At 45.9% G+C, this 25,563-nt stretch overlaps 1 protein-coding gene across 44 annotated transcripts in view; it reads right to left on the reverse strand.

The window, feature by feature from the left end:
- Window positions 1-25,563, reverse strand: part of MACF1 (microtubule actin crosslinking factor 1) — a 407,445-nt gene that overhangs the window by 51,437 nt on the left and 330,445 nt on the right. For 40 of the 44 annotated variants that reach the window (XM_070078713.1, XM_051857940.2, XM_051857924.2 and 37 more), the window contains 8 exons: window positions 9,555-9,716; window positions 9,199-9,369; window positions 7,855-8,021; window positions 4,749-4,908; window positions 4,095-4,421; window positions 2,720-2,804; window positions 1,997-2,238; window positions 1,144-1,350 (listed from right to left, as the gene is read on the reverse strand). In XM_070078713.1, the coding sequence (XP_069934814.1) occupies window positions 1,144-1,350; window positions 1,997-2,238; window positions 2,720-2,804; window positions 4,095-4,421; window positions 4,749-4,908; window positions 7,855-8,021; window positions 9,199-9,369; window positions 9,555-9,716 (1,521 nt within the window). Of the gene's footprint in view, window positions 1-1,143; window positions 1,351-1,996; window positions 2,239-2,719; window positions 2,805-4,094; window positions 4,422-4,748; window positions 4,909-7,854; window positions 8,022-9,198; window positions 9,370-9,554; window positions 9,717-17,876; window positions 22,214-25,563 lie in introns of those variants that run through there. The other 4 variants (XM_051857938.2, XM_051857937.2, XM_051857930.2 and 1 more) reach the window with 2 other exon arrangements.

The raw sequence follows: 25,563 nt of genomic DNA on the forward strand, positions 1-25,563 counted from the left end.
AGACAAATCAGAACTGATCATATTTTGTCCTTTTAAAAAGAAGTTACAGATCTCAGTTACTGGTCTCACAGCTACAAACAACAACAGACATTAACACCCTTCAACAGAAATATGCTTCTAATCAGATTGCTTTTACAAGACTGCATTCTCTTCCTGCCAGCCCTCTTCCCTACCCATAAATTGAACTGTAGTTTTAGTAGTCAGACGTTTAAATATAAACTGAGCATGGCTATAGACAGCTGAGTCAAGTTAACTTGGAAAAACTCCCTCAGCTGAAGAAGTCCCCAGAAGAACATCAAACCTTCCCATGGTTGTACAACAACCAGAAACATGTTCTATATGATTGTTCTTCATGAATATCCCCAATCTTATATCTCTTCCCCTTCAACTCTGCCAATCTATGCTAACATTTAAAGACAAAAGTAAGCTTCTCCCAAGCATAAGTTTCATACTGAAATATCTGGGCAAGATCAAGGATAACACGGAAGATATGCTGCAGATATACTTAGAATCAAAGCAAACTTCCATGTGGCTCAGACAGCATTTGCTTATCCCCATGAGCCCAAGGAGTCATGTTTATTAATTTGTGTGTGTTTATGACATGACACATTAATAGGTGCACATCCAGCTACAGAAAAAAGCAAGTATCTTTTTTCCAGAAAGCAGGAAGGAAAAAAGATCAAGGGAAATATGACACCTGTGTTTACTGAGAGGGTTCTATTTTGGATGGCTCAGCTATTTTGGTTTGCATATTTGATAGTAATTATAGTTCTTGGTTCCTTCCCCTCTTCCATCTAATGCTAAGACAGTTGATTATATCAAACTAAGACTGGGATGCACTTGGTCCTTTAGGTCTCGATATCACCTCCTCCCTTCACTATTAATCTGTCTTAGGAGGGTAGTGGTGAAGAAAGGCCTCACATAGACTTGTCTCTAAGTTCTTCTCTATACAAAGGGGTCGAGTATTTTGGATCAGCCTTGGATTCACCCTCACAAACCTCTGAAATACGCCAGTCACATCAGATTTAGTTTGGTCTCATTCTTCTTGTTCCTGAGGCAGTAGCTATAGGGATCAAGGTATTGTACCTCACACACCTATCCTCACTGATGAAAACATTAATGCCAAGTGTTTACAAACATTACCTGCTGTGATCTCTGAATAGCAGCATCAATTTCATCCACCCTTTGTCCAATGGTGTCACTGACCAATTTGTACTGCTCGTTGGCATCGGACACAAGTTTATCCAGCCCCTCTCGGGCTCTCCAGGGCACGAGCTCTAAGAGAGCACGGCTCACCTCGTTCACTGTGTCCAACACCAGCCTGTGCTCCATGACCTCCTTCTTTAATTCCTAAGAAGGGAAAAAAGTTTTCAGGCCATTCTTTGCTAAATTAAGCACATTAGCAGCTGTGCTGGGTGTAAAGCGCTATCTCTACCTCTCATCCCAGCAGGGCACTGACCTCCTTCCTTCAGTTATTTTTTTTCTTGTCTCAGGTTTTTCAGTCATCCCTTAGGCTTAGCTGCTGCTTAGCTAGAATTATTTGCACAATTTAAGCCAGACTGACTCTTGTAAAACAAGTAAGTGTTCTTTTCTTTTTTATTCCCACTACCACAGAAATGGTAAATAATACTTTTAACTCTAGGTATTTAACTTAAGACGTACCTACATGGTATTTCTGCACAACTTGAATGATACTAGATCTTGCAGGAGAATCAAATAAAATCATGAAGCACTCTTTGGATTATGAACCATACAGGTAAATTAGAAAATGGTACACACAAAGCAAACCTCCTACGAGTCTCTGACTCAACTTCTTTCTTCTTCAAACCATAACAAGTGCTCTTTTACACAGTTTTACATCAAACCTTAATGCCCGTGAGTAAATAAGAAGGAGGCAGGCAGAAATTCTGATTTAGATTTAAGTGTAAAGGTGATAAAACAAGGATTCTGGCAAAGAGGACACTTTTTTTCCTTTTACAGTGAAATGATGGCTCACCTTCTGTCTTTGCTGAAACTGGGGTATCTGCTCCCCTGTGGGAGACTGTCCTCCACTGGCTGCCAGCTCGTCCTCCACAGCCCTCAGCCACCCGGTCAGTTCCTCGTAAGTAGACTGGAACTTGGTGGCCAGCTGCCGGGCTTGCTCTAAAGTTCTGAGGGCCTTGGAGCTCGTGACCGTGATATCTGCATAACGAGTCTTGATTCCATCCAGTTTCTCCTGGATAAGTAATACTTCTTCACCTGTGGAAGATGGCACACAATCATTCTGATGGAAGAGATCTAAAGATGCGGGAGTCCTTTTAATCTCTCTTTTTTCAAATCAGAGTTTAAACCTTATATATGCTTCTCCCCCTGTGGTAGTGATGTCACCTAACATCCCACATGGAGGGTAAGTGGGAAATGAAATAAATCTTTCACTTGATAAAAAGAAGCCACTTCTGAGATCACTATAGGATCAGAGTTCAGTTGCTGGTATTTCCAGAACTCCAGCACTGTTCAGTGAGCACTGGTATTGGAGATCCTGGAGGGCAGAGGGGATCACTATCTATAACTGGGTGTGAGAGACTAAGTCTTTGGTTTTGCAAAGATTTAGCAGTAAATGAGAACAGGCTGTCAGCCCCACCTTGGAGCACAGGGTAATACAATCAGTGAGAGGTGGCTAATGCAGGGTGCTTATTTCCCTGGACCACAGAGATGATAAGAGATGCACTTCTCAAAGTACCTGTGGTTTGTTTTAGAAGAGCCTGACCATTCTTAATAGCTTGATCTACATTCTTCTTTCTATTAACAATCTCTTCATTTAGAGCCTGAAAGGAAAGAACATCATTACTCCCCAAACAAAGAGAAAGAAATTTGAGACCCTTAAAGGTCAAATTTAAAGTAAGGAGAAGAACACCAGTTTAAACAACAGATTCCCTTCTTTTTTTTTTTTTTTTTTATTATTATTTTTTTTATTTTTGACAGGCAGAGTGGACAGTGAGAGAGAGAGAGACAGAGAGAAAGGTCTTCCTTTGCCGTTGGTTCACCCTCCAATGGCCGCCGCGGCTGGCGCGCTGCGGCCGGCGCACCGCGCTGATCCGATGGCAGGAGCCAGGAGCCAGGTGCTTTTCCTGGTCTCCCATGGGGTGCAGGGCCCAAGCACCTGGGCCATCCTCCACTGCACTCCCTGGCCACAGCAGAGAGCTGGCCTGGAAGAGGGGCAACCGGGACAGAATCCGGCGCCCCGACCGGGACTAGAACCCGGTGTGCCGGCGCCGCAAGGCGGAGGATTAGCCTAGTGAGCCGCGGCGCCGGCCCAGATTCCCTTCTTATCTCTTTGGTTATCCCACTGATTCTACAAAATAATTAAACCAGATACTTAAAGGCAGTCTTCCTTTGTTCTGGTTGAGAAGAGATTTAGGATTAAATCAGCTTTACCAATCTGTGAGGCACCAAACATGAACCCAAGACAAGTAGCAGCGGAATTCAGCAAAATGTCCTATTATGTACAAAACAAAACACTAAGACAGATGTTTAGGAGAAGAAAGTCAGCAAGAACATATCAACTTAAATCAGAGCCTGGTAAAAAACTTTCTCCACTGAAGTCAATGAAGCAAAAGAAATCTTAGACTATCAAAAGAATAGCAAAGGAAAACTCTGCTTTCCACTAAAATGATACAGAATCCCTAGAATTTCAGCATATAAATTAAAAAACATTTTTAAAGTGATAACTGCATGATCAAATCCTGGACACTATTTAGGTAAATCTGGTTTTGTTAAAGTACATTCTCTTTCAAAAAACTGCTCAAATGGATACTGAGAGATACATGACCTAGTGATGTCAATCACAAGTTGAGGTTAAGAGAGCCTCTGACTATATCCTGTATCACTTTCTAGAATTACCAATTCAGTTTGTTAAATATAAATATTCCCATGGACTCATCCGAAAAAGGATTACTATTTAACACCAACTCTGTAAACTATGCACTTGTGTATAAAAAAAATTCAAAGTGTTTGGAATGAAGAAGAAAAGAAAAAGAAAGAAATGAAGAAAAACAGAAATCAAAACTATAAAATAAGTTAGTAACATAACCAAGAAGAATGGAAAACATGAATACCAGGTGGTCGGCATGCTGTTTCTGCAGGACATCCTGTCTGTAATCCTTTACGAACACTGAACTGAGCTTGTCCTCAACCTCAGCCAGCCAGTTGAGCACCTCCACTTCATCCTCCCCAAACAGTCTAGCGTTAGACAGGGCTTGTTCAAGCAGGGCTGCTTTCCGACAGCACCGGTCTTGAATCTCACTGTACCGGGCCTGCAAAGAGTCTAGCTTTTCTGACAGCAAGCCCTGTTCTGCAGGACATGTCAGGGAGGAGAGGGACTGCCCAGTTCTGACTGCCTGGTGCACATCTGTTGCATGGTTTTCTACGTCTTCCTCCAGAGCCTGGAAATCCAGATGGAAAGAATGAATAACAGAAACAACAAAGTAACTGAAAAGCAAACATGAAACAATGAATAACAAATGATATAACAAATTAAATTTCAAAAATTCATGTATTACAAAAATAATATAAAAATTGGGAACAAAAGTGGTTTTCTTGGATGGCTGCCTATTAGTCAATTTCTATTTTTACTTCAAAGATGTGATTCTTCCCATTAATAATTTGACATAAAACTTAAAACACATCTTACAGAACGCAGTAGGCAGTTTTCTAATTTCTAGGATTTCTAGTCTAGCTTTGTGTTTTCATTTATTGTAACTACTTCTTACCTTGTGCCGAATGATCTGCTGCTGTATTTTGGCAGTCTGAGTGCCAACAGGTTCTGAGTTGGCAAGCTTTTTCTCTGTGACAGATAAGAAGTCAGAAATAGGCTCAGCTGTCTCGTGGAATTGTTTAGCCAGAACCAGGATATCTTCCAGCTGTTTTTGCCTACACAAATATATAGAACAAGCTGCTGAAGCAGAAAGTTACATTAAGACTAATAATAGTAAAAGATTCAGTAACAGAATAGTCTTTAGGAGGTACAGTTCAAAAATACCAATAGTAAACAGAACATGCATTATGTAGCATTGCTGTTTTCAAAGAATTATCTCATTCCAATCTTGTCATAACTTTGTAAGGAGTTAGAATAATTACTCCACTATTATAAGAAAAATACTGGACCCTGAAGGCTTAAAGAAAAATCTGTCCAATCATCTAGTGAATAGCAATAGTATATGAGGGTTATAATCAGATCTTCTAATGCTTTTCTTCTTACACACTGACACAAATCAAAATGGAATGCAGCACCTTTATCACCTGAACATGTGATCAAAATGAAGTTTAAAGAAATCAAAACATCATCAGTCTTCATTTCTCTGTCTCTGTTACCTTCACTTATGAGTGAGGAGAGTGTCTGCAGAGCAAATGCTACAAACTAGAACTCCTTCCCCAGTTCCCAAAAACCAGGTTTAGCAATCTGTAAGTGTGAAGAACTCAATGTAGTAAGACTTAGGGTATCAAAGAGATATGTCAAAATAATTTCAAGTATCAAATATTCAAAATTAAGGAATCCAAGTAAGTCTTTAGAATGTCTCTAACCAACTACTCTTGGTATTTCTCTTTAAAATAATGGTCCAGAAACTACATTGGGCTAGGAGGATGGAATAAGTAGTAAAGAAAACATCATCAAAATGCCAATGAGAAGCAAATCATGACTTAAGAGAGATCATGGACGAGGGAGGTAAGTACATAAAGTATCATCATAATGCAAGGGGCCACTAAAGAGGCAGAAGTTATTCTATGTTAGGGAAATAAAGTTCCCTGGAAAGGAAGATTGATTAAAGCATTTCACGGAGGATGCTGGTAAAGTATATTAAAAAAGAGAACAGGGGCTGGTGCTGTGGTATACTCGGGTAACCCTCTGCCTGCAGCACTGACATTCCATGAGTGCCAATTCACGTCCCAGCTGTTTCTCTTCCAGTCCAGCTCTCTACTGTGGCCTGTGAAAGCAGCAGAAGATGGCCCAAGGCCTTGGGCCCCTACACCCATGTGGGAGACCGAGAAGAAGCTCCTGGCTTCAGATTGGCCCAGCTCAGGCTGTCATAGCCATTTGGGGAGTGAACCAGTGGATGGAAGCCCTCTCTCTGTCTCTCCCTCTCTCTGTAATTCTGCCTCTCAAATAAATAAATAAATAAATAAATCTTTAAAAAACAAAAAAGAGAAGAGAATATATTTAAATATTATATTTACATAATATAAGGATATAAGGAGCAAGAATAATAGTGGAAACTAAGGAAGGCAGGTTAGGGTCAGATAGTAGAGGCCTTTAAATGTTGGGTTAAGAAGTTTGGATTTTGCTTTCTGGGCAACAGGAAGTCATCAAATGATAAAAAGATTTACCTGCAGCTAGCTGACGGCAAGAGTACCAGAGGGGTCACTGATTAAGTAGGAAGTTACCTCAACAGCTGAGGGGAGAGCTCAGGAGACATGCACTTAAGTAGGAGAGTGGGAATCCAGGAAACACATGACCAGCAAAGACAAATGGACAGAACTTTGCATTCTGATAAATGTGGGGCATAAAGGAAGGATGAAGCGTAAAAATGGGGTTGAGGTTTTAAGCCTAGGTAACTGGAAGGCTAACGGCACCCTTAATGGAAATGGACAGGCAGAAAAGAAAAAAAAAAAAGTTCTAATCTGGAAATAAAAACAAACTCTTTCAATTTTGTTTCTCCCACTAATATGTGCAAGCCATACTTCACAAATCAGAAATAAGCAAGTCATGTGCAGGTGGAAATGAAAAGATTAATGAGGGAGTTATTTGAAGACTGCCATTGGTTACCTAGAAAACTTAGAGAATACAATAATAAATGATCAACTCTATTATTTTCTTATTGATTTCCACTTAGCTGGCGTTTTTTTAAAACTGGGAACAGTATAAAAGTAAAGACACCCATGTGACTTATTAAGCTCAACTGACATGAGGTTTATCTGTAGTTGTAGAAGGGGAAAGCACTTTCCTGGAGGAAAAAGTGTTCTGCCTGTCTTTTGACCACTTTTACTGAAGAATGTTCATTCACGCATCTCTTGCATGCCTGCACATTTAACCACAGCCTAACTCCTAGAGCCAAAAACACTTAATATTAGGATAAGCTCAAAGAAAAGAAATATGACAAATTTCCATTCCAAGTATCAATAGTGTTATTTATAAATATGAAGGGGAAAAAAATCTGTTTCAAAAACTCAGAGAAGGGCCGGTGCTGTGGTGCAGTGGGTTAACATCCTAGCCTGAAGCGCCGGCATCCCATATTGGTGCCGGTTCTAGTCCCAGCTGCTCCTCTTCTGATCCAGCTCTCTGTTATGGCCTGGGAAAGCAGTAGAAGATGGCCCAAGGCCTTGGGCCCCTCCACCCAAGTGGGAGACCCAGAGGAAGCTCCTGGCTCCTGGCTTCGGATCAGCACATCTCTGGCCGTTGTGGCCAACTGGGGAGTGAACCAGTGGATGGAAGACCTCTCTCTCTCTCTTTACCTCTCCTCTCTCTGTGTAACTCTTTCAAATAAATAATAAGTCTTTTAAAAAAAAAAAAAAACTCAGTGAAAACTTGGCTGGACTGTAGGAATCTGTCATGTGGAGCCTCAATTATGCTGAAGTGCAACACAGATCAGTGAGTCTTCCAGGTTTCAGAGTCATACAAGGAGTTAAAAACTTGTTTCCTTAGAGTGATTCTGCTTATGAGAATCATCTCCAGAAAGTATCATTCTTCAAATCAAAGCTTGAAATGCATTCCAAAGCATGGTATGAGCTGTCCAGGAGCTGTCAGCATACTTTAGCAACAGCAAGTGAAAAACAGGACAAAACAAGCCTCTGACCCATTGCTCCTGGCCCCTGTGCCCTTACCTGGCTGCTGCCTTGCTGAGCAGTTCAGTCCATCTACTTTCGAGACTCTCCAGCTGTCCAGTGATTTTCTCTCTATCAGCCTGCTCTGCTGACTGGGCTATTCTGCCTCCTTCTGCTTGAAGCATGTCTACTGTGGCTTTTCGATCATCCAGGAGCCGTTGGAGCAGCTGTTGTACACATGGTTAAAGAGAACGGAAAGTGGTAATGCAGGGTCACTTAAAAATTCAAAACAGGAAGAAAAAAACAAAAAACAAACCCCAACCTGCCAAATCCTAAGCTTAACTGAATACCAGAAGTTTTCTTCATCCTGAGGAAAAAACATGAGATGTGGCAAGTTTCCATCATCCACATAAACTTTCCACACTAAGGTTTTTAAACGGAGCACTGCGTGTCATTGTGTGACTAACAGGGAACTCCTCTGAACCAAGAGAAAAAGCATATTGAAAATGGATAATATAGGGAGTCGGTGCTGTGGCATAGTGGGCTAAGCCTCAACCTGAGACACCGGCATCCCATATGGGGACAGGTTCATGTGCCGGCTGTTTCTCTTCCAATCCAGCTCCTTGTTAATAGCCTGGGAAAGCAGGAGAAGATGGTCCAAGTGCCTGGGTCTCTGTACTCGTATGGGGGACCCGGAAGAAGCTCCTGGCTCTGGATCAGCTCAGCTCTGGCTGTTTTGGCCACTGGGGAGTGAACCAGCAGGTGGAATACCTTTCTCTCTGTCTCTCCCTCTGTCTGTCTGTAACTCTACCTCTCAAATAAATAAATACTTAAAAAAAAAAAAGAAAATGGATAATATGTGGGGTGACAGATGTTAATTAGCTTAATTATGGCAATGATTTCATAATGTAGATATACATACTAAAACACCATATTGTACACTGTAAACAGTTTTTGTCATCATACCTCAGTAACGCTGGAAAAAATAGTATTTCTTTTGGGATAAATTTCTTTCAAAAAAGGAAGTACACTGAAATAGAAATTAAAACCAAAAAAAAAATAGGAACTTGCCTATGAAATAAAACATTATTTAGAATACTGCTGATCTTGAAAGCATCAAAATCTTCTAAACACAAAGCTATGGATAACACACTGAAGCAGGATACATGAACCAGTAAAACTGTTCAGTCTTATATGCCACAGTAAGCTAGCAGATTAAGATAAAAAAAAAAACAAAAAAAAACAAACAAAAAAAAACCAAAAAAACAGTTTTACCTTTCTTTCCAGGATGACTCAAAGCAGGTTAGGATTGTACTAAAACTCCTAAACTCAAACTTCAAGCAAATGTGTTGTCTACCACTCCCTACGGCTGTTACACTTCACTGTCCCAACGTTCTCACTTACCTTCTGTTCTTGGATCTGTGCTTTTACCACTTTATACTCAGCAGATGGAGGTTTCTGATTGGCTATGAGCTCCTCAGTGTCTGCCAACCAGCTGAGCAATGGCTCCAAGGCATCTTGAAACTTCCCACAATGCAACAAAGCCTCCTGTAGTTGTGCAATTCTTTGTGCAACCTGTATTACAGAAACAAAGGTTCATTATGAGAAAGGAGAGAGCAATTCTTACATCACTACTAATCCCCTTTAGTTACATACAGATCGCAACTGCTAACTTTTTATTTGCATTCAGGTTCCAGGGAAACTGTGGATTCTGATGTCCCTTTTCCATGCTTCCTGTTCCCAGGACACTTGCCACTCACCTTTTTATTCAGTGTGTTCCATCGAGCATTGATCTCTTCCATATCATGTTCTAAACCCTGCACGTCACAGTTTTTTCCTGCACTCTGAATTAATCCCTGGCCAAGTCCATTCACCTGCTGCAATTTCATCTGAAGAGGATCCACTTGTTCTTTCTGAAACATCTGGATAAACGCAAGCCAAAGAAGATTTAATCTAAAGGCCATTAGGTCCAGTATACCATACAATGATCATTCTTGAAAGCTTTGCAATTCAATGAAGGGGGACCAGGAATCAAAAGGGAAAACAAGCCATCTGCACAGTGATGTATCAAGGAAACACATGCTTTCTTACATCGATACATCTTCCTATGAACATGTAATTACAGAGTTATGGTACCACCTAGGTCTTTAACCCAATGTCTCATGGGTTTTTATTTTTTCATTTGTTGTTTAATTTTTAATGTAGAAAGCGATAGGGAATAGAAGAATCAGCTTTAAAATACTGTAAAAGTACAATGTATATAAATCCTGAAAGGGAAGAAATAATACCAAATGATTTCAGATGAAAACTACCTTAGAGAATAGCCTTAACTGGCCACTGATAACAGCAATGCTCTTCTCTGACAATAACTAATTGTCAGAGAGTAACTCATTCTGCCAAAAAATATTAGTGTGAAAAACTCCAACCTCACAGCTTAATCCTCCTGGGGCCATTTAACTTCATTCTGTTCAAGGCCACAGACCACACACAGCCAATAATCTTGAAAGAGTATTTCTCTTATTACAAAGGGAAATGGTCCAGCAATGTTGTGAGGTGTCCTCAACAACTTCAGACACATACTCTGAATAAGATGCAGATATGAGAGGGGCTTGAAAAGTTCATGAAAAAATTAAAATAAAAGACAGCATGGGGCAGGCATCTGGCCTAGTAGTTAAGATGCGGAGTAAGATGCCTGTATCTCACTCCAGAGTGCTTGGGTGCAACACTTAACTCCAGCTTCCTGCTAATGGACTCCCTGCGAGGCAGCAGTGATGGCTCGAATACTTAGGTTCCTGCCACCTATGTGGGAGACTTGGATTGCATCCCCAGCTCCCAGCTTTAGCTGCTTTGGGCATTTGAGGAGTGAGCTTTGGATCAGAGCTCTCTCTTTCTGCCAAATAAATAAATTTAATAAAATAATGTGAACGTTTCATGAATTTTTTAAGCCCCCTTGTGCATGCATATATGAGTGTGTATAAATATATATCACAAATACTGTACAAAATACTGTATATCCATGTTTATCATAAAATGGAATTCTAAAATAATGTGAACAAGTATAACCAGCAACGTGCATATCTTTCTCTACTAAAGCTCCATTATGATTTAGATATTCCTAAAAGTAAACAAAAAGTCAGAAGAAATGTTATTTACATTTTTTTTCTTCCATAGAAAGTTTCTTCAGTTTCAGTGAAACAAGTGAGTTAATTAAGGCCAGAGGATGACAGAAAACAGAAAATACAAAAATAAATGTAGAAGAAAAGTGTAACTTTGGGTACAACTAAATTTTGGGAAGTATTTTCAAAAATGTTTATTTTCATCTACTTGAGAGTCTCTTTCTCTCTGACACACAGACAGACATACACACACAGAGACACACTCTTCATCTGCTGGTTCATTCTCCAAATGCCTGCAACAGCCAGGGTTGGACCATGCAAAAGCACGAACCAGGAACTCCATCCGGGTCTCCCACGTGGATAGTAGGGGCCCAAGCACTTGAACCATCATCTGCTGCTTCCCAGGATGCATTAACAGGAAGGTGGATTAAGTGGAAAAGCCGGGACTTGAACCAGCACAAGTGGATTGTGGCGTTCCAAGTGGCCACTTAATCCAGTGTACTACAAGGGCTGCCCCTAATTTTGATCTATATGTGAGACCATATGAGGGTTATGAACCTGATTCCATAAAGAATGGCCTATGGCTGGATAAATGAGTCACTAGCGAGGAAAAGCTCCAGGGAACACTGAAGAAGGAAGGTTACAAAGACAACTGCCAGAGCACTTCATTGTAGACTATAATTTGATTATACCATATTTTGTTAGGCAACACTACAAGAGTATTTAGCTAAAATGACTGTTTCTCCAACAACATGGTTCCCAGAAAAACCAAGTGCTATAATTCCATTTTATGACATTAAAGATGCTTTCACTGAAGAAAAATCAGAACAGAAAGGGGGAAAGAAGTTTAAAATTGTTGTGTGCATAAAAATGATGGTGGTGATTGGGCAGAATGGAGGTTAGAAAGGCTTGGCAAAAATCCAAAGGGATAGACAGAAGACATCAAGTTCACAATGAAGGGCCCTTTTTCACCCAATAATTAAATTCTGTCTCATACTTTTTTTTTTTTTAAGATTTATTTATTTATTTGAAAGGTAGAATTACAGAGAAGGAAAGGCAGAGACAGAGACAGAGACAGAGAGAGGTCTTCTATCACTGGTTCACTCCCCAGTTGGCCACAATGGCCAGAGTTGTACCAATCTGAAGCCAGGTCTCCCACATGGGTACAGGGGCCCAAGGACTTGGGCCATCTTCTACTGCTTTTCCAGGCCATAGTAGAGAGCTGGATCGGAAATGGAGCAGCCAGGTCTCGAACTGGCACCCATATGGGTTGCCAGCACTGCATGCAGCGGTTTTACCCACTACGCCACAGTGCTGGCCCCATGACTGCTTTTTATAAACTCTTTCTGTGCTGTCCAATATGGCAGCCATTAGCTACACAGAGCTATTTAAATTTAATTTAAATTAAACTAACAATTCAGTGGCTTAGTTACACTAGCCACATTTCATGTGGTCAACAGCCCCATGCAGCTAGTGCCTACTTCACTGGATCATAGACAGACAACACCTCCATCACAGCACAAAGTTCTAGAGGGCTAGGCTATACATGATGCAGAAAAGTGAAATACATTCAAATAACATGCCAATCTCTCATACAATGGAGTTAGTTCTTCTTTTAAAATTTGGATTTACTTTATGAACTTTTCCTATAGAAGCATTCACTATACCTTTCTTTGTCTCATCATTCTTCAGAAGTTGAAAATTATATTAAAGTACCTCTAAATAACCATTTATTTAGATTTTCATTATGAACACAAGAAAACAGAACATTAAAGAAAGTAAAATTGGAGGGTCCGGTGCTGTAGCATAGGGGGAAAGCCGCCGTCCACAGTGGCAGAATCCCATATGGGTACCAGTTCGACTCCCGGCTGCTTCACTTCTGATCCAGCTCTCTGTTGTGGCCTGGGAAAGTAGGGGAAGGTGGTCCACATCACTGGGCCCCTGCACCCACATGGGAAGACCAGGAAGAAGCTCCTGACTCCTGGCTTCGGATCCACACAGCTCTGCCATTGCAACCAATTGGGGAGTGAACCACTGGATGGAAGACCTCTCTGCCTCGCCTCTCTCTGTGTAACTCTTTCAAATAAATAAATAAATCTTTAAAAAAAAAAGGAAAATTGGAAACACTTTTCCCTTCTCTCAACTCCCAGATAAAGCTGTTTTTTAAAACCAATACTTTTAGGCATGCTGAAATCCTCCTTCTTAGTGTTTCACACATGGTTAGTGAAATGGAAGTGGCTGTGCTAACTAAGCAGCAGTGGCAGAAAATGTCCAGACCAGTACACTAGCGAAAATTACTGCAAGGCTGTAAGATGCAACAAGAACACAAAACAGGTAACTTCCCAAAGAACTTCCTGAAACACTTCTATCTGTGGTGATACTGCATTCTTGCAGTTTCATGCTGATTCGTTTTAATGTCCTTAGTTCTCTTTCTGTTCTAGACCTCCAAATTCTGGAGTCTTTGTGGGTAAATGTGGCCAGGCTGTCAGTCTGAAGCCCTAGTCTCAATTCTGTTCTCTCTCTAGGCAATTTTATCCATTCTCATGGCTTTATTAATCATGATAAACACTTAGGACTCTCAACTTATATCGCTCTTCTGAGTTTCAAATCTATATGAGAGTTCTTGAAAAAGTTCAGAGGGGTCAACATTGTGACACAGCAGGTTAAGCCACCTCTTGTGACATCTGCATCCCATGCTGGGGTGCTGGTTCAAACCCAGACTGATCTGCTTCTGATCCAGCTCCCTGCTAATGAGCCCAGGAAAGCAGTAAAGACAGTCTATGTATTTGGGCCCCTGCCACCCATTTTGGAGACCTGGGTGGAGTTCCAGGCTCCTGGTGTCAGCCTGGCTCAACCCTGGCCCAACCCTGGCCAATGTGGCCACTGGGGTAGTGAAGCAGCAGATGCAAGATCTCTTTCTTTCTCTGTGTCCCTCGTCTCTCTGCCACTCTGTCAAATAAGTAAGTCTTAAAAAAAAGTTGTTCATGGAAAATAGGGTTATAAGACATTGGAGTCAGCATTGTGGCACAGCAGCTAAGCTGAGTGAAACAGTAGATGGAAGATCGACCATTTTCTCTCTGCTAACTCTGCCTTTCAAACAAATAAATACATCTTAAAAAAAATTTTTTTTAATTAATGCATTCCCTGGGAAGGCAGTGGAAGGTGGCCCACTTGCTTGAGCTCTTGCCACCTGGCTCTTGGCTTTGGCCTGACCCAGACTTGGCTGTTGTGGCCATCTGGGGGTGAATCAGTGATGGAAGCCATCTCTCTTTCCCTCTTTCTCTTTGTTTGCTCTTTCAAATAATAAGTATTAAAAAAAAAATCACGTATTCCCAGGCATCTTCAAAAAGTGTGTGAAAAAAAGATATTATGAAGAGCTATGCACAAATTCTAAACTTTTTTGCACAAAATGTATCTTTTAATTCCATTTTCCATGAACTTAGTTACTTATTTATTTTAAAGGTGGAGTTACAGATAGGCAGAGGTGGAGAGAGAGATAGGGAGACGAAGGGAGGGAGAGTGAGAGCGAGAAGTAGGTCTTCCATCCTCTGGGTTCACTCCCCAAATGGCCGCAATGGCTGGGGCTGGGCTGGGCTAAAGCCAGAAGATAAGAGCTTCTTCCAGGTCTCCCATGTGGGTTGGGGCCATCTTCCACTGCTCTTCCCAGGCCATTAGCAGGGAGCTGGATCAGAAGTGGAGCAGCAGGGATGCAAACCAGCGCCCACATGGGATGCTGGCATTGCAGGCGGTGGTTTATCAGCTACGCCACAACGCCGGCCTCATAAATGCTTTCTTAATGTCTTCATACAAACAAATCACAGGCATCTCAAACCTATCACTTCCAAAATGAAACTGTATTCCTACTTTCCTATCCCCTAAAACCTGTTCTTCCCTCAATCAATTTCCTACTGTCCTCATCTCCCCAGCGGTACAAACAAGAGCCCAAAATTCAGCCTTGGTAACTCCTCTTTCCTTACCCCAACACAAAAGCCATTATCAGGTCTTGTTGATTCTACTTCAAAATATATCTTGATTCCGTCCAACTAAATCCACTGACATCTCTCTATTCAAAGCATCTGCCACAATGTGTAATTGCTATACTGATTTGTGTCATTTTCTGCTCAACATCTGTATGTCTTCTCTACTATACTCTAAGTTCCACAAGGGCGGAGGAACCACACCAGTTCTGTTCACTGCAGGAGCCTAGTACCTGGCGCAGAGTAGATTATTCAATAAATATTTATTCAGTGAATGAATGAATTATTGTCTACAAACGAGGTTAGGGTAAGCAAACTGTTGATGGATTTACCAATCAGCTGCATTCTAACACTGACCTGGGATTGTGATGCTCCCTAATTTTTGCTAAGATTTCAATTTTATTGAACTTCTATTTTATACAATAGTGATTTTCTTCTTTTGAACCCATGACTGGGATAAGACTGAGGATGTCAATAAACTTATAAATGATTAGGGGTCTAGTAAACCACAGATGGCTTTCAGAGGGCCTCTGCTCCCCTAGAAACAGCTAACAAAATTTGGCAATTGGCTTCTTATATCAAACTCTGTCATTATTGGCTAAGGGAAAGTTTACACTTATTTTTATCATGTGAACATCTGTGCATTTGTACACACATATGCACAGGATCCAAAGCAGTTCCTCTGTCACCCCATTCCAGGTATGATCACCTGTTGAGTCCTCAGTGTCAATGTATACACATTACAGGCTCAACAGCCTCTAGGAACCCTCTAAAAATGGAAGAGAAATTCATACATCTCTCATCTTGGATAAACTTCTTAAAAATAGTAATTTAACAAACCTATATACTCTAAAATGTTTGCTATAATGCATTATTAAGGGTCCTACCTTGGACTATAGCTTAGATCTTTTCTTTTGTTACACAGATGTAGGCATCTGCTGGCTTTCAGATATTTCACTTCTGATCACTTCAAAGATGGGGAACACTGCAGCTGGGCTAGCATTTTATTAATATCATTAATATCAGGCAGTACTTCACAAAATGACTGCCACCTGTAGCTGGAAGGATCCTTAGAGACAATCTAGCCTGTTAGGAATACTCATTTTGCAGATCAGGAAACAGATCCCAGAGACTGCTATTAACAGTTTCTCTGGGGGCCGGCACCGTGGCTCACTTGGTTAATCCTCCACCTGCGGCGCCAGCATCCCATATGGGCTCCGGTTCTAGTCCTGGTTGCCCCTCTTCCAGTCCAGCTCTCTGCTGTGGCCCGGGAGGGCAGTGGAGGATGGCCCAAGTGCTTGGACCCCTGCACCCGCGTGGGAGACCAGGAAGAAGCACCTGGCTCCTAGCTTCAGATTGGCACAGCGCACCAGCTGTAGTGGCCATTTGTGGGGTGAACCAACAGAAGGAAGACCTTTCTCTCCGTCTCTCTATCTATATCTCTACCTGTCAAATAAAAAAAATAAAAACCAGTTTCTCTGGAACCCTCCACCCCTTACGCAGATGTGACTGGCTCCTGATAAATTTCATCCTTACATTTCATTGATTGCTGCAACAGGCTTTATACCAGAAATACTGTCTTATCAAGAATGCTAGCATAAGAAATTTACTGTCATTGACCTAATGTCTATCTTCAGACAGGTTACTGGGATCTTGACGTCAATACCAAATTCAATACAACTTAGAAAATCAAATCAAAATCCATCAGTCTGAAAGGTGACAGATCCTAATTCGATGGGAGACTGTGATACAAAATAATTGTCAAAGCCCAAGGTGACACAACCACCACTCAGCTAAACAACAGCCTAGAGGATACAATCAATGTGATTTTGTGGCTGGGAGCTGCATGTTTGTTTAATGGGTTAGCAGACTAAGGCTGGCGTGAAAGGCTCTCAATGGGATGTATGAGAGACCTCATCTTCCATGTAGCATCCATCAGTATTCCAGGAGATTGCTATTCACTCATTCAGTAGTGAATGCATACTATGAAGAAGGCACTGATTTGGATACTAGGGATGGAGTCCAATCAAGACAGCCTCCTCACTCATTGAATTAGGTTAAACCTCTAACTTTACTCCTTAACACTGAGCAAATGACCCCAGGACAATTAACTACAGAAAGCTACTGATTCCAAATTCCTTTGTCCAAGAGGGCTCAAGGATGTGGAACACTGTTCTCAACTATTTCCTAACACATTTTGTTCTCCAGTATCAAGAAACACAGAGCTGGAAGAGACCCAGGAGGATATTTAGCCCAATTCTCTCGTTTCGTATGTTAAGAAACCAGGGGTCCAGGAAAGGAAAATGACTTCCTTAAAGACTCAGAGGCAATTTGACAAAATGACTAAGAGACCTCTACTTTATTGTTTATAAACATTATGATGTCTCTGGTTTTAAGAATACACATTTGTATTAAGATACTGTTACTGAAACATCTCTATACTGGTTTCACCCAATCGGCTTTGGTGAATTCAACTAACGAATCTATTTGAAAGCAAAGGAGAGAAAGGGCCAGTGATGGAAATCTTGTATGCTTGGTACTCCAAATGTTATATTATTCTCACAATCTTCACAGGGATATCTAACCTTCCCACAGCAACTCACAAGTACTCCAGTTCTCACAGCAAAGCTCACTCTTTGGCTTCTACCTAACTACTGACATCACAGATCAATAAACAATCTCTTGATTGAGTAAAAAACAAAGTACTGTATATTTCAAAAGCAAATCACTCTTTCATGCTAATTATCCTTAAAAAAAAAAAAAGGCAAACTGACATCCATTTTCCCTTTGAACTTGGCTTACCTGAATTAAAAATAATAAAGATATATTTTCCCCATTAATTCAATGAGGACCAGAAACTATATGTCCAGAGGGATCAGAAAGAATAAAACACTGTCTGTGCCATTTCTCATCAACACCAAGTCAGAGAACTTGAAAATCTCACTTTACTCTCTGGACCCTTCCAGGCAACAAAAGGAGCAACAATTACCTCATTTGAATTTAATCCATCAGTTGTAGCCAGAGGCGCTTTCCCATGTAGCACTGTGCCAGTCACCTCTTTTAATCCAAATGCTGAAGCATTAAGGTCCTCCTTGATCCACTCTAGAACAGGAGTTCCTTCTTCCAAGATAGGCACTGATTCAGTATGGGCAGTATCTCCCAGAAAAGGGATGCCAGGGGGGAAATTGTCCTCCTTAGCAGGCACTGCAGCAACTGGGGAAGCAGGGCCCCCTGGGGTGGGTACTGCAACGGCTGGGGCAGCAGGCCCTTCTGGGGTGGGCACGGTAGCAGCTAGGGAGGCAGGCTCCTCCGGGGTGGGCACTGAAGGAACTGGGGCAGCTGGGGTGGCAGACTCTTCTGGGGTGGACTCTGCTGCAGCAGCCGGGGCAGCAGGCTCCTCGGGGGCGGACTCTGCTGCAGCAGCCAGGGCGGCAGGCTCCTCGGGGGTGGGCACTGCTACAGCCGGGGCGGCAGGCTCCTCTGGGGTGGACTCTGCTGCAGCTGGGGCGACAGGGTCCTCGGGGGTGGGCACTGCTACAGCCGGGGCGGCAGGCTCCTCTGGGGTGGACTCTGCTGCAGCTGGGGCGACAGGGTCCTCGGGGGTGGGCACTGCTGCAGCCGGGGCGGCAGGCTCCTCCAGGATGGGCACTGCTGCAGCTGGGGCAGCAGGCTCCTCCGGGATGGGCACTGCTGCAGCCGGGGCGGCAGGCTCCTCGAGGATGGGCACTGCTGCAGCAGCTGGAGCGGCAAGCTCCTTAGGGGTGGGCACTGCAGCAGCCGGGGCGACAGGGTCCTCGGGGGTGGGCACTGCAGCAGCTGGAGCGGCAGGCTCCTCGGGGGTGGGCACTGCTGCAGCCGGGGCGGCAGGCTCCTCAGGGGTGGGCACTGCTGCAGCCAGGGCGGCAGGCTCCTCGGGGGTGGGCACTGCAGCAGCCGGGGCGGCAGGCTCCTCGGGGGTGGACTCTGCTGCAGCCGGGGCGGCAGGGTCCTCGGGGGTGGGCACTGCAGCAGCCGGTGCGGCAGGCCCCTCGGGGGTGGGCACTGCTGCAGCCGGGGCGGCAGGCTCCTCGGGGGTGGGCACTGCTGCAGCCGGGGTGGCAGGCTCCTCGGGGGTGGACTCTGCTGCAGCCGGGGCGACAGGGTCCTCGGGGGTGGGCATTGCAGCAGCCGGTGCGGCAGGCCCCTCGGGGGTGGGCACTGCTGCAGCCGGGGCGGCAGGCCCCTCGGGGGTGGGCACTGCTGCAGCCAGGGCGGCAGGCCCCTCTGGGGTGGGCACTGCTGCAGCCGGGGCGGCAGGCTCCTCGGGGGTGGACTCTGCTGCAGCCGGGGCGGCAGGGTCCTCGGGGGTGGGCACTGCTGCAGCCGGGGCGGCAGGCTCCTCGGGGGTGGGCACTGCTGCAGCCGGGGCGGCAGGCTCCTCGGGGGTGGGCACTGCTGCAGCCGGGGCGGCAGGCTCCTCGGGGGTGGGCACTGCTGCAGCCGGGGTGGCAGGCTCCTCGGGGGTGGGCACTGCTGCAGCCGGGGCGGCAGGCTCCTCGGGGGTAGGCACTGAAGCAGCTGGCGTGATGGGCTTTTCTGGGGTGCCCTCCTCTGTGCTGGGCACTGCAGCAGCTGGAACAGTCCCCTCTGGGGAAGACACTGCAGCAAGTGTGACATTCTCTTCTATGGCAACCACTGAAGCAGCTGGGACGTGCGCCACTATGGCGGGCACTGAAGCAACTAGGATGTCTTCCTCTGGGAAGGGCACTATAGCAGCGGCCACAGCAGTTTCCTGTGGTGCAGACACCACAGCAACCGGGACATTCTCCGCTGGGGTGGGCACTGTAGGAACTGTGGCAAGCCTCTGTAGGATGGCTATCCTTTCCTCCAAAACAGACTGAGTATTAGTGGACTTGGTAGCTTGTTCCTCTGGAAAGACACTTGGGAGTGACTCTGAGTCTCTCGTTTCCGTCGCCCCTCCCTCTGATGCCACACTCTGCTCGGGCTTTCCATCATTCACAGTTTCTACTCCATCTCTCTGTCTCGGTTCTTTCACCAGCAGGTGCAGACTCTGAATGTCTGCCTCTAGGGACTTCCTCTGGAGGTTCTCCAAGACCTGCTCTGGGAAATCTCCATGAAAATGTGTTGGGACTCCACCCTCCAAAAGTTTGGCTTGACAATCCAGCTCCTTTGCCTCATCAAAAACCTTCTCCATAGACAACTCGCAAGGGTCCACATTTCCCAAGGATATCAGACTGTTACTTTCTGGATTAAGAGCTCCTTTTTCACTTTCCAAATGCATCTCATCTGTTAGTAAATGTGAATTATCCAACACCACCTCTGCTTCAGGTCCTGAGGTAACATCTGTTAGTTCATCGTTAAAAGCACAACTGAGGGGGGAGCTCTCCACGTATGTCTTTGCATTCCCCTCAGTCTGACTGCAGTCTACCAGGGACATATTGCCATTTTCTTTGGCCAGCTCAGAAGCAATAAAGCCTGATAAATCTGCATGAGAAGCCCTGTGATCAGAGTTCGGCAATTCTCCCAAGCCCAGCATTGCTAGTGACTCCAGATCTGCTGGGTTACCAGACTCAAATTCCCCTGCAGTCTCGGGGCTAAAAGGCACTTTTTCACACTCCTCCTTGCTAACACTGGAAGTGTCCCTAATGATATCAGGGTAGGCAGTAAGTTCCACAGCATTAGGCACCTGAGAAGAATCCAGGGCATTAAAATATTCACAATCCAATCCAATATCGTAGTCTTTTATGCTTACATTTAAAAGGCTTACATGCTGTCCCTTTTCTAAGGGTGCCCCTGGAAAATGACTAATTACAAGTGAATTTTCTGCATCCTGGGATGGGGCCAGCCCTTCGGAAGAGGCTTGACTCTGCCGCTCAACTAGAGGAGTCACGCCTTCTTCACATAAACACTCCTTTTCAAGTTCAAGAAACATCTGCACTGAATCTGTGTCAGAGAGCTGCTCTGCATCAACAGGACCAACAGCACACTCTAAATCTGAAACAAGACCCTCGAGCTCCTGAGCGGTTCTGTTTTGCATCTCACCTGTAAGAACACAACTGCCGTCTAGGGGTGTATCCTTGGGAACAGTAGCCAGCGGGTCCTGAGCTGGCCGTGGGTTATCAGAGCAAGAAACCTGATCAAGAGCTAGGTCGTCAAGAGTCCCCAAGACAGCAACTATGCAATCAGCTCCATCCTCCACCACTGCTATTGGGTTTGCCTGTTCCTTTTCCTCAACAGTATCTGCCAGGCTGTTCTCCTCTGCCATTAGAGAAATCTTTCCTCTCTCTGACAGTTTCTCTTCCTCCCACTCCTCCTCAGCCTCCATCATGATCCATCGCTCATCCTCCTCAAACTTTAGCTCAGACTCTGTTTTCTCTCTCAGGGTGGGGGTTACAAGAATATTCAATTCTGGATCCAAGACTTCTTCACTCAGGCAAGGGGAGAGAGGCGGCATTTCCACAGTGCAGGCTACTTCCCCAAGGGGGTGCTGCTTCTCACTGAAGCCTCCCTTAGCAGAACTTTTCATGGCCCTGGGCCAGGTTGCACTTGAGAATCTGTGTTCCTGCACAACATCTGTGTTAGCACTTGCTGCTATAGCTTCTGATTCCACAGGCTGGAATTCGTAGGGAGAGCTCTCGCTGTGCTGCTGAAATCTCAAGTCCTGGCAGTCTCCAGTTAAGATTTTCACAGCTTGCCCTTCTGAAATACCTATGGACTTGGACACATGTTCCAGAGTTACTGCCTCTGACTGAGGCTCCCTCTGGTCCAAATGACCAGAACTTTCTGTTACTGCAGACCTGGATTCCTTCTTCTCTTGCAAGGAGGGATTTGAAGCACCAGCTTCTGAAACCTCACTGAGAGAAGCTTCCATCCTTTCTGCAAATTCTGGGAAGTTGGGTGGCATGAAGGACTTCCACGACCTCCTGTTAACATTGTCTTTGCGCTCTGCATTTGGCCGCCTCCTGGGTGGCACAGGTGCTGACTTCTGCACATCACTACTTAGCTTTAATGCATCAAATATTATTCTCTCATCCAGCTTTTTGCCTTCTGGTGCTCTAGGTTCAAAAACATTAGATGCTGCTCCTAATGTACCATTGCTGGAGAGAGTACTTCCTTCCATCTTTTCCATGGTGCTTTTTGAAGTCTGATTAAGCTTTGACCCCTGGTCAATTTGCTCATTTATCCTCATTGTGTCATAGATAGATCGCTGTGGAACGTAACAATCTTCTATATAGCCATCTTCCTCCTCTCCCTTCCCCAGGCAGGTGGGGTTCCGTCTTAAACAGTCTGGCCTGCTAAGTGGCTTACCCATACTTTTTTTTTTTTTTTTAATTAAGATGAACCATTAATCTCTGAAAAGTTTTTTCACAGGTTCCCCCAAAATGCATTCTACGAAAGTCCTTTTACATGTTCATACTCCACACCACCAAGTGCATCCGTCTTTCAGAAAGGCCTGGAAGCCCCACTTAGAAACCATTCTGGGAGAAGCTCTGAGAGCAACAGCTTTTTCCTCACCAGCCAGCAGCCTCAAAGTCACAGACAGATAAATGGCATAATTTAATCAGAAAACAAAATAATTCTTTGTATGGCTTCTGTTTTTTTTTTTTTAATTATTTTAGAGAGCACTGCTCTTTTGCAGTCAGCAAAAATCATTGATATTGACGCGTCTTATTCAATACCTAAGTTCCACTCACTTCTCATCAAAGCTGAGTGTGTCCTTTAATAACAATGGCACAGCCTCTCTAGTCTTCAAGTATGGCCCAAGCTCCTAAGAATTCCTTTCATTTTCTCTTCAGTCCCAGCCCAGGAGAGTCCAGCTGGTCTGAATTAGCCATTCGTCCTCCCCAGTTGGGATGTTTGCATTTGAACTGGGCTGGTCGGCGGATATTCCTGCAACTTTAAACACAGGAAGTCCTTCATTCGGGGCCAGCTTGGGGCTTCCTGTCTCCAAAACATCATGGCATTGTTGTGGCTCCCAGGCCAACCCCGCGCTGTGGCCGCAAAACACGGCGAGTGGAGCCCGCGCCGGGCCTTCCGGAAGGCAGGCGGGCGGGCTGCAGGGGCGGCGAGAGTCGGTCGGAGGGGCTCGCTTAACACCGCCCGCGCCCCCGCGCCCCGTCGCGCGCCCCGTCGGGCCAGGCTCGCCTCACCGCAGGCTGGCAGGTGGCTCCCGGCCGCGACGGCCTCAGGTCCCGCGCTCAGGAAGTTAGTTTGTCCCTCCGGCAGCCGCGTCCCTCTGCCGTTGGCGCCGCCGCCCCCGCCGCCGCCAGTCCCCGGCCCGCGGTCGCCGCGCCGTGGGCTGCATGACAAGCAGCAGCCTCTATTCTCCGCTGTGCCGCCGACCCCGCGGCCCGCCGTCCTCCCCGCCCGCAGCTGTCACGGTTCCGGCATGCAAACTTCTGGCTGGGAACAAAAGGCTCCGCTCCGGCCGGGCGGGGGGCGCCCTCCTCGCTCGTCCGCTCGCCGCTCGCGGGAAGTGCACGGCTGGCGGCGGCTCTCCTCCCCCTTCCCGCGCCGCCGCCGCCGCCGCTGCCGCCGCCGCCGCGCCGCGCCGCCCCGCCCGGGCAGCCCCCCTGGCCGGGAGCGCGCTGCGCGCAGAGCCAAGGGGAGGAGGGCGGGGCGGGGCCGCGTGGAGGAGCGACCCCCGCGAGGGAGGGGGCGGCAGAGAGGATTGGAGGCCGAGGCGCCGAGGGAGGGGCTTCTGCGGGCTTCGGAACGAGGGATCCTGGGCGCCAGTCGCTCGGCTCCCGAAACCCACGCCCACCGCGCCCCGGGGCCGGAGCAGGAGCCCCGCCCCCGAGAGCCGAGCGGGGAGCGGCACCCGCGCGAGGCTCGGCCGCGCCGCGCAAATCCCCTGACAAAGGGAGGCCCCGCCCCCTCCCGCTGCTGGCCGGGCCCCGCCGCCCCCGCCTGGGTCCAGCCAACCGGGCTCGCAGCCCAGCCCAGCCCAGCCCAAGGGCGAACGAACCCAGAAACGGCGCCCCCGCCTCCCCGCAGCCAGCCGGCTCTGGCAAGGGCCCCTCGGGGCCCCATCTGCCGTCAGGGTCGTGCTGGCAGCGTGGGCCGCCCGTAGCGCCCTGGGATCCAGCCCTGCCGCCAAAGGCTGCCCTCGCCTCTGCAATGTCACCTTTCCGCGCCCCTTCCGCCAGCCCGCAGACTACCAGTCTCACACCCGGCGCTTCTCTGGTGTCCCAAGGAATTCGGTCACGCTGAGACCCCGTTATTGGATAAACTCTAGGCACATTCCTTCTCTCTCCCCACAGCCGGCTTTGGTCCATTCTCCCTGCGGGATTTCTCGGACCACAAACATGAGTGGTGTTCGGGGGTGAGGGGGAAGGTGGAGTGAAGGGGTCGGCGGGGATGCCCGCCGCGGCACCCCGCGCCCAAACACCTGAGCTCCTTCCGGCTGCGCACAGCCAAGGAAACCTGAGCCTCCTTGGGTCTGTATTTCAAGTCTCAAAACACAAGCTATTAAGGTAGCGGAAAAGCCATCTGGTCACCTGGTGACTTAAACAAAGCGCAACCCCGGAAACAGTCCGCTAGAGGCAGCTGTGTGTGGCTGCGAGGGTGCCAAACCGTGCTCCCTTTGTGATGGTCATTCTCTGATTGATGAAGGAGAAGGAGTGTATTAACGACTCTGAATCCCGCTGAACCATGTGATCAACCTAGTAAAACTTAGGGAAAAGTTAGTTTTATCATTCACACCAACATGAAGTGAAGGCAGATTGGTGTACGGAGATGTGGCAGTGAAACCCTGGGAGCCGGAGAGGTCCCTGCCAAACATGAGGTGTGATCAGAATGAAGCCGCTGAAAGAGCTTTCTCTGGCAAAACGTTCTGTACCTCTTTTCTTACTCTGAAAGAGGCTGCCGATCAAGTCTCCCCACTCACATACAGAAGACTCCCCCATCCGGAAGAGGGGTGAGGGGAGGCAGCCTAGATCACCGCCAGTCCAGTTTCAGAATTCTTTAGCTGCCGCACACTCCTGTGCTCTTCTGGCCCTATACTGCAAGGCACTAGAAACCTTGCCCTATGAGGAACAAAAAGTAGAAAGAACCAAGAATGCTTGACCTAGAGAAAGTTCCAGGAGATGCAATCCATGTGAATTTTCTGAAGGGCTGGGACGTGGGAGGAAGGAAATCTGTTCTGGATGTCTCCTTAAGCTGGCACACTAAGATCCAAGGGCAGTTTTCAAACCAACAGAGAGCATTCTCACAGCTGCTCAAAGAACAGGGTACCCCCTTGAAGGGGTGACTCCCCTGACTCTGAAAGTGTAAGCAGAAATTTCATGGCAGAGATTTAGGGACACAGATTTACGAATCCTCTACAGCTTGTTCAGGATGAGTTTTAAAGTTCCTTTTAATTCTGACACATTGTGATCCTAAGGATACTTGACAGTTCGGAGAATACAGGTTTTAGTTTTCTTCAATTATTCAGAAGAACTGGAAAAACCCAGGGGAGGCATGATCAATTTCACCAGCAAATGTCCCTGGCCAAATACATTCACTTAAGTGTTCAGATATCATAACAGACCGTTTAGCATGCCACAGCTCCTCTGGTTGGAAGAATCTGAGGAATTCAGGCTGTGGACTAAGGGTGGGTGGTTATTCTGTAAAAAAGAACGATCTTGAAGTGGAATCACAAACTTCACAGCCAGAAATTCCTTTCCTGTTTCCTC

This window comes from Oryctolagus cuniculus, chromosome 7 (genome assembly GCF_964237555.1).
Source record: "Oryctolagus cuniculus chromosome 7, mOryCun1.1, whole genome shotgun sequence".
NCBI classification, from domain to species: domain Eukaryota; kingdom Metazoa; phylum Chordata; class Mammalia; order Lagomorpha; family Leporidae; genus Oryctolagus; species Oryctolagus cuniculus.